At 42.7% G+C, this 8,798-nt stretch overlaps 1 protein-coding gene across 1 annotated transcript; it reads right to left on the bottom strand.

Annotated features, from left to right (window-relative positions):
- Nucleotides 1–3,282: 3,282 nt before the first annotated feature.
- Nucleotides 3,283–7,549, bottom strand: LOC119322430 (probable protein phosphatase 2C 14). The gene is made up of 5 exons (XM_037595911.1): nucleotides 6,941–7,549; nucleotides 5,485–5,862; nucleotides 5,248–5,365; nucleotides 4,138–4,361; nucleotides 3,283–4,035 (listed from the first exon to the last, which is right to left on the bottom strand). The coding sequence occupies exons 1-5, from the start codon at nucleotides 7,373–7,375 to the stop codon at nucleotides 3,634–3,636; spliced, it is 1,557 nt and encodes a 518-aa protein (XP_037451808.1). The 5' UTR covers nucleotides 7,376–7,549; the 3' UTR covers nucleotides 3,283–3,633.
- Nucleotides 7,550–8,798: the final 1,249 nt, after the last annotated feature.

Raw genomic sequence — 8,798 nt, 5'->3', positions numbered from 1 at the left:
TCGGCACTTGGATCGGGAATTCGCTGGACGGATCATGATTGGATCGTGAAGACGTTCGACTACATCAACTGCGTTTCTTAACGCTTCCGCTTAGCGATCTACAAGGGTATGTAGAAGCAATCTCTCCTCTCGTAGATGTTCATCTCCTAGATTAATCTTGGTGAGCGTAGGAAATTTTTTGTTTCCCATGCAACGTTCCCCAACAGAGATAAAACCCTACATCCTGCTTTTTTTGTATTGATTGTGATGGAGCACACAATACGGGATGATCTACCTCCAGATCGTATGTGACTATATGTTTTTCTTCTACCCTACAAGCTAAAACCCCTCGGCTTATATAAGGACCTAGGGTAGCTAGGGTTTACATGAGGTTGGTTACATCTAGGGATAAAAATGTCGTTGATTCAAATGTATCCAGGAGTATGCGCCAAGTCTTCAGAAGATTCCATCTTGAGCATGTCGAGGGCATGGTAGTCTTGGCCCACTTGTTGATGATCTAAGGGTCCTCAGCACGGCCCACTATAAAGGGAACGGCGTGGCCAGCACCCCCTAATCCAGGACACCGTCACCTAGGGTGCTCAGTGCCATTTGGATGGAAATTGCCAATGTAAGTGGGGAGCCCCAAGTACTTCCTCCTTAGTCTTTTTGCTTGGAGACCTAGGGTGCTCAGTGCCATTTGGATGGAAATTGCCAATGTAAGTGGGGAGACCAAAGTACTTCCTCCTTAGTCTTTTTGCTTGGAGACCTAGTTAATTCATGACGGCTGCAGGTTTTTTTACTGAACATTGTAGAGTATTTATGGTTGTTAATGACTTGCCCTGAGCAGGTTTTAGACAAATGGACGATATCATTAATGGCCATTGCCCTTGCTATCAGCTTGAACCAAGTGTACTGAAACATCCGTGAACAATAGGTGGCTAACAGTTGGAGCGGTCAGCGCCAACTTTATTCCTTTTTTCTTGCCTTGCTCTTTAACTTGCTTCAACAAAGCTGGAAATCCCTCGGCACATAAAAGAAAGAGATATTGGGAAAGGGGATCACCCTGTCGAAGTCCACGACCAGGGATCACTATGTTCGTCATATCTCCATTCACGGTAAACATGTACGTCACTGACTCCACACATTTCATGGCCGTCTCCACAAGCACAGCTAAAGGCCATCTTATCATCATTGCATGGAGAAAGGGCCACTCAAATTGTCATATGCCTTGCTCATATTGAGTTCAAGAGTGGCATACCGATCATTCCCGCACTTCTTTCACTTCATAAAATGAGTAAGGCTGATAGGTAAAGATGGTATTGTCTGAGATTAAACTATTGGACACAAACACACTTTGATTCGGTGAAATGACCTCATCAAGAATTGTCTTCAAATGGTTGGCTAGAACCTTGATACAAGTTTGTACACCTCATTGCAGAGACTAATAGGGCATATGTCTTTAACACTCTTTGGGTCGTGAACCTTTGAGATGAGTGTCACTAAAGTTTCATTCCATCCCTCCAGTATACTGCCGCCTTGCAACCAAGGGCGGAGCTTAGTTGGGGCCAACCTGGGCCATGGCCCGCCCAGGATTTTGGCAAAAAAATTAATACATGTGCTTTTTGGCCCAGTCTAGTAACCATGCATGCATCGTCTGTTCGGGCTAGCAGCGTCACAGCTAGCAGCGTTCCAGCCGGCGACCCAGGTAAAAAGCAATCGAGCACAGCATCTTCAATTCCCTTGCAACTGCAAGTCTCTACAACATATATAACCTAATTTCTTTTCCCAAATTCCGAGTTTCCTAACTCATGGCCTGATATTTTCACTTAACTATTCTTTAATTCTACAAATTGCATCGGCAAGCCTTCTTCTTGTCTTACAAAAAAGCGAAACCTCCAGAGCCATTTGCTGGGTCACCAGCTATAGGGTACGAGTATAAGCAAATACTACGATGCTCACACAAGCCAAAGACCATACAGAAAAGCAACAATGAAAAACTCATGGATAGTTGCAGACTAGATAGTTGTGCTTTTCTTTGAGTTGGCCCGCCCAGCATTTTCTTCGAAGCTCCGCCACTGCTTGCAACACAGCAAATACTCTCTTGTATGATTTTCTCGCCAACTACAATCAATACTTCTTGTAGAAGATCGCCAACATCCCATCCGGACCAGGTGCTTTGAGATCACCAATGCTTTCTAGCACTGCCCACACTTCTTCCTTGAAATCCGCAAGCAGGTGGGCGTTCGTTTGAGTTGAAACATGTTTGGCACCGCAGCCAAGATGTGGGTAAGATCAGTACCTGCCAAGGGGGTAAAGTATTTAAAGGAATAATTAGTTATAAGGGCCTTAAGCCCTTCTCCCCCCTCCACCTCCACAGCATCATCACCTTTCAATTTTTTGAGAGTATTTCGTTATTTCTGTTCCATGGCAAAGGAGTGAAAGAACTTCGTATTGCGATCTCAATTGTCCAACCAGTTCACATGAGCTCTCTAGCGCCAAAACACATAATGTTGGTCCTCAAGCCGTTCGAACTTGAAGCATAAAACTTGCTCACGCTTGTTTGACTTATTTTGTAAGCCATTGCAGCTTGTTTGACTTATTTTGTAAGCCATTGCAGCTGTGAGATGAGAAGATATTCGAACAGAAGAAAAGAGTAGAAGAACGGGTAGACAAAGATGCAACAAGGGCACAATGGCTTATTATTGCAGTGTGGCACTGCACTACAAGATGCAAATATCTCGGACCAACCAAGCAGACCCCACACATGTCCTGTTCGCATAAAATGCTCATGTATTCCCTACTGATTGTATCCACCAAAAATTAATATACAGTTGTTCATGAATTCACTGATTTTAACCACCAAGATTTACTTAACATATAATTCTCTCTTTGCCCTAACAAAATCTACAAACGCGATGTGTTCTTACAGTCAATGATTAATGATCTCCTTCATTCAAAGGGGTTTTTATAGGATGAGAAACTTAGAAATTTTTCTACTGCGGCCGCTTGCTTTGCAGGATTGAAGCCCATAAAAAGAATTTCCGATGAGATATCCTTCATACTACTTTTGTTTTTCCTGTGATGCAATCAAACAAACTCAAATCTAGCATCCACTTAAACCTCTTGAAGACAATCTTTTGTCTTTCATATGATGCAATCAAACAAACTCAAATCCTTCAGAATTCGAATGAGTTTCGTCAATTTACTGCAACTTTACAATCCCACACATCAAAAAATGCCCTAAAGGTCTATGCACACAACATCCACCCTCATGATCGTACCAATACACATAAGCCCACACGATTGTGTATAGAGGACCCAAAGTTGAAATGCATAACAGCCACTGTAATGGACGGCAATCGAATGAATATTACAGAACTGTGAAAACACGGAAGGCTTCTTCCTATAGGGATACTATAATTGTTACGAGACTAAACAAACATTAAGAACAAAATTATTACAAAGAAATATGGCAGGTCACACTAAACCGAAGTGGTACTTCACAAATGACAAAAACTCAAGACCCTACTCGGACTTGCATGTGGAAAATAGCAAGCAGTGAATTTCAACGCGCTCTGAATGGGGGAATGGGAGCCCACTGTCAACACAGCACAAATCGCCCAACAAATGTTCAATCTCATGCAACACACAAGCTCAAATGATGCTTTGCTTTGTGCCTGAACCATCCTTTGTCAAATCTGAGACAGTAACTGGCTTTGCAACAGCATCAACAAAAGATAGCTCATTTGTATCTTTCACAAGTGCATTAACCACATCGGCAGATACTCCAGTGCTCAGTTGGACAACTGTCGAGTGCTTATCACCACTAACTTCTAGAGCATTTGCTAAATTGTTGGCTGCAGAACTAGATGGTTCATCTGCTTCATGTGTATTCAGGAAGAGACAAACAACAGCACAGTCATCAATTTTAGAAGTAGGGTACCTAGTACGCCAGGCACGATTAGCTGATTCAACCAGGAAGCGTGCTGCGGAAGCCCGAGAAGTGGCTCTGCTTATGATGCTAACAACTTCAGTGTTTGACAGCACATCCCACACCTAGAATTAGCAAACAAGTTAGATAATTGCATCATGTACCAGAAAACCTTCAACTTAGGAGTCTCTGGAAATGATATGGTATAACTCAAAACATCTGCTCACCCCATCAGTCGCCAACACAATAAATTCATCCTTCTCTGTGACACGGTGACAGGAGACTTCAGGCATAGAAATTAGACCATACTCCTTAAGACAGAAGTCTCCAAATGCCCTTGCCATGGCCAATCCAGGTGAGTTATACTTTGGCAGCCAAACACGAGCAACCTCTGGCTCCTCAGGAAGTGCAAATATTCTGCCCCTGAGTTGCCTGATCCGTTGTGCTTCACCTGAATAACAATCATGCCATTACATTCATATTAATAGCGTGTCAGAAGCATATAGCAATCTTCATTTAGGAGTGCCATCAATCTCAGTACAATACCTCACACGAAGTGTACAAAAGGAAGAGAAAGAAGGCATAAAAACATAATTAACTTTTGCAAATATCATGCATGGCATTTCACCTGCAGTGCAGCATTACTTGCTGGTTGCTGCTAGAGCAACATGAAAATGGTTGCCATCATATACTCATATATGTACAATTTACAGAACCAATATGTATATCTTGCAAAAAGATACTTCAAAGTATAGCTTAAGAGATGATGTCGATAAACATCTCTAAATAATCCTCCAAAGCATAGATGCATTTTGCTTTATAAGAAGCAAAAGCTACTCAGAAAAACTAAGGGTTTGGTAATATCCGTCTCGCTGACAGGCAGGTCTCACTTGAGTTTTTAGTGCATATTAGAAATTCAAGCACCAACCAGAAATTATTGACCACTGTGTTACACTTTCACACGATAGTAACACATCACAACAAGCCTTGTTGCCTTGCCACACACTAAAACCAAAAAAACTGATTTACGTGGGCACCCTGATAATTGATATACTGATATAAATAAGTTATATGGGCCCAACATTCAAATTTAGTCTGTTACACGATAAAGACAAGAAAGGGTAAAATATTAACACAAAAATGGTAAGTGCTACATGGCATAAGATCAGAAATGTCACATAGGCAAGACATAAACAAGGGCACACAAATTATACTACGAGTTCCCAAGTCCACTGTCTCAAAATCCTACACTGCATACATGATGATACATCTATTACAAGAAATTGGATATGAAAATGATAAATATATGGAAACCCTAAAGAGAATATGAAGCATACTTGGAATGTTAGGTTTGAGATCAACTGTCAACTGGACAGCAATGAGCTGACCATCTTCATTTCTAGTGCCTAAGATAGCTCTTGAGTCTCCCAAGTTGCCTATTATAAGATTATGACCCTACACAGCAAGATATATGAGTACATCAATACTCTCAACACACTGCTTTTCACGAATATTTTAAACTGAAATTTAACATCAGAACAGAGTTTTGCATTAAAAGTCCAGCGTATCGCTACCTGTTTGAGCACTGCCACTGCTGTAGTTCCACTGAAAAAGCAATCGATATTCTTGTGTAACTTCAGATCCCCGTCCATTATGTGAAAAGCCCGCAAGAATGAAGTTCTGAATGTTGTGAATATCTCTGGGTATTCCCTATCCTGCTCAGCTCCAACAGAAGTGGTGGTTTCTTTTCTCTCTGGGTTTACGGGCAAACCTAATTCATTTGTGTTGCCTTCCACGTTGCTAGCGGGTGTCTCTCTACCCTTATCTGTCCCCATATCCGCACCAAGCTTTACGGGTAGCAGATCTCTCACTCTCTTAGCAACCAAATGACCGTAAGGTCCATGACCATCAAACACACCGCAAAAAATGGTGTCATCTCTTGAACAGAAGTTCTGGCAAAAAGTAAAATATCTTATCTAAATCAATCATCTCATTCAGAACAATAACAACAGCAAACTGTATATGCTAAAAGCAGACTGAAGATGAATATGGCAAATATAAGCAATTTGTGGAAAGTCAGTCATGTTGCATGCCTGAATTAGGGCACTGATAAAGTATGTAGTCGAGAGTATGTGAGGAATTGAATGTGGGACACATAATAATACAGGTGAAGCTCTCCTCTTCTTATTTATTTTTTTGACTGGTAAATACAAAAAAAAAAATTGACTGGTCTCTCCTCTTCTTATTGGTTGCATGTCTTCAGTCGATACCTAGTTGGTACAATAATTTTGTACATATAGCCATACTCGTGTAAAATTAGCAACTTATATTGCCCATTTTTCATATCCCAATGCATTATACCGGGTACTAAAGTTGTCAAATCATGCAAGTCTAGTTCAGCATGCTGCCTAGGGAATTCCTCGAAGGTAAATGAGTTCCACAAACAGGTGAGATTTGAACAGTACATGTGGTACACTGGACATGCAGTCAAATTTGTAATCGAACGTATGGAAAAGGGAGTAAAGGAGCGTCAAGCAGATAAGATCATTCAGCAAGAAGGGGAAAAAGAAAGGGAAGAATGGATAAGGATGAGAATCATGTGGAGCCCATCCAACATTCAAGTATCCAACACAAAACCAATCATTGCACTTGAATTAAGCCAGGGGAACTGAAACTCTCTACCAGCAACATCCAGTGACAATTCATTTCAAGGGAATATATAATGAGTCAAACTTCAATTCTTGGGAACTATAGGATTCGTACGTACATGGTGTTTCTTTCCGCATATTACATAAGTCGTACGAACATACACTGAAAAAGTGCCCGAAAACAGTTGTTGAGGTTAACATCGAGATCAACTCAATACTGACGAAGCAAATCCAGATCAAAGCAAGCGAGAGCGAAATTAAACCCAACCTAGAACCACGTTTCATTTGGATTACCGAGATCTATTCTAATCAAGTAAAAGTAAAATTATTACAGCATAAGAATTGGAAGGGGGAAAGCGGGTAGACAATTACTGTGTTTTACCTCCCAAACGATCATCGCGTCCTGGTTGACGCCCTTCTTGCCCTGCATCGTGTAAAGCGACGCAACAGCGCAGGCGCCATTGCCAGCAATCCGGCCGGGGATCCGCCTCAGCTCCGCCGCGAAGCGCCGGCCGTCCGCTGTCGACGGGATGGCCCCGCGTGGCGGCACTGGGCGCGGCTGCCTCTGAGGGGACGCGGCCCACGGGAAGCCAAGCACGCGGAGCACGCCGAGCAGGCAGCCGAGAAGGTCATCGAGACACCGGCCACCAGCGGCCGCTCCACCTCCTCCCACACCGCCCCCCGCGGCCGGAGCGGACGTGACCATGACGACGCGCGTGGCGAGCGCGACGGCGACAAGGGGCAGCTGGTGCTCCCCTCCGCCGCTAGGCCGCCGAGGGCTGGTACCCGACCGGCGTCCCGCGGCGGCTTCCACCATGCACCTGCGGTGGGCACCCAGCGCCGCCCCCGGCCTTTCCCTCCTCCTCTACCCAACGATTCGCTCGCGCCCCCCGGCGACCGCCGACAAGGAAGTAGCCTGCCTGCTGTTGTTGGCGCAGGAGAAGAGATGGGAGTGGGACTACGGGGAGGCAGGCGCACACGGGACGGGATGGGAGCTGCTAATTAACCCGACGAAGGATGTGGACTGACCAAAAGGGCAACACAAACAAAAGCAGCCAGGACCCAAAAAAAAAACGAGACAAGTCGAGCAACGCAAATAAATTGTCACTCTCTTCTCGTCTTTTCTTACTCCCATAAATTGTTTAACCACAAAATTCCTATGCATAGAAAGTGTGTTAGGCTTAAATATGCTTGTCATGTGGTTCATGATGCTTTGTTCCATGTTGCAATTACTATTTTTATGTGAGCATCATTAAAATCATCATGTATAGATAAAAATTGCATTAAAAAGCGCTTGTTGAGAGACAACCCAATATTTACACATATTTTTTCACATGATTAAGCTATTATATTAATCATGTTTTATGCTCCCTCCTTAAAGAAGTATAAGAGCGTTTAGACCACTAAAATCCCTCCCTGGTAGTACTATGTGAACAGATTAAGCCAATGAGGGTTAAGAAACAAAAGGCCTTAACAGTGAAGTGCTTGATTATTGTAATTAGAGCATGCATGGCTAATACTATATACGATTGACATGTCGGCGAGCCCTATGATTATTAATGGTAATCATGGAATAAATCTGGCTATAAGGTTGGTTATTAGAGTAGTCATGATTTTATTTTATTTTTTGTCACATTCATCTGCATGTACTATTGTTGTCATCTAGAGGTTGTCTTCTGCAGGAGAGTTCACTCATTAAATTTTTCCCTTGTTTATCTCATCTTTACTGTCAAAAAACATATTTCCTAGCCCTTATTATACTTACTCTAAGGAGAGGGTTCGATGACCTCCTGATATAGGCGTTCTTCTCTTTTACAACTTGAAGGAAATTTCAAAAGGAACACACAAATCACAAGGGAAAATACTCAAAGACAAGTCCAATCACACTATCAATAGATAGGCAAACACAAAAATCCGCAATTATACAAGATCAAACAAACGAAAACTAGCAACTAGGGTAAGTTCATCTCAAAACCATGGAGGAGATGAGGCCTAGTCAATCCTATGATGGGGATTCTTCTCCAGAAGAAGAGGTTTTGATGATTCACTAGGGATTCTTCTCCAAAGGAGGTCTTAATCTCCAAAGGAGATCGATAGATATGAGCAAAGCCCTCTCTAGTTCTTCTAATATGCTTTGCTCACTATAACAAAAGAGAGGGGTGCGAAGTATATAGGTGGCTGGAGGTGAGGGACTAAGTGAGGGGTAAAGGGACATTTTCGAACATTGTTGTAGGCATGGC

Source organism: Triticum dicoccoides, chromosome 6B, assembly GCF_002162155.2.
Source record: "Triticum dicoccoides isolate Atlit2015 ecotype Zavitan chromosome 6B, WEW_v2.0, whole genome shotgun sequence".
Taxonomy (NCBI): Eukaryota; Viridiplantae; Streptophyta; class Magnoliopsida; order Poales; family Poaceae; genus Triticum; species Triticum dicoccoides.
This window is presented reverse-complemented; position numbering and strand designations above follow the sequence as displayed.

What these genes read in the sequence shown, in the direction of transcription:
- LOC119322430 (XM_037595911.1), bottom strand. Translation starts at nt 7,375, where the DNA reads ATGGTGGAAGCCGCCGCGGGACGCCGGTCGGGTACCAGCCCTCGGCGG. An exon ending in ACGCGATGATCGTTTGGGAG is followed by an intron (nt 5,863 to 6,940) that starts GTAAAACACAGT and finishes ACTTTTTGCCAG; the next exon opens with AACTTCTGTTCAAGAGATGA. An exon ending in TCTCAAACCTAACATTCCAA is followed by an intron (nt 4,362 to 5,247) that starts GTATGCTTCATA and finishes ATTGTTATTCAG; the next exon opens with GTGAAGCACAACGGATCAGG.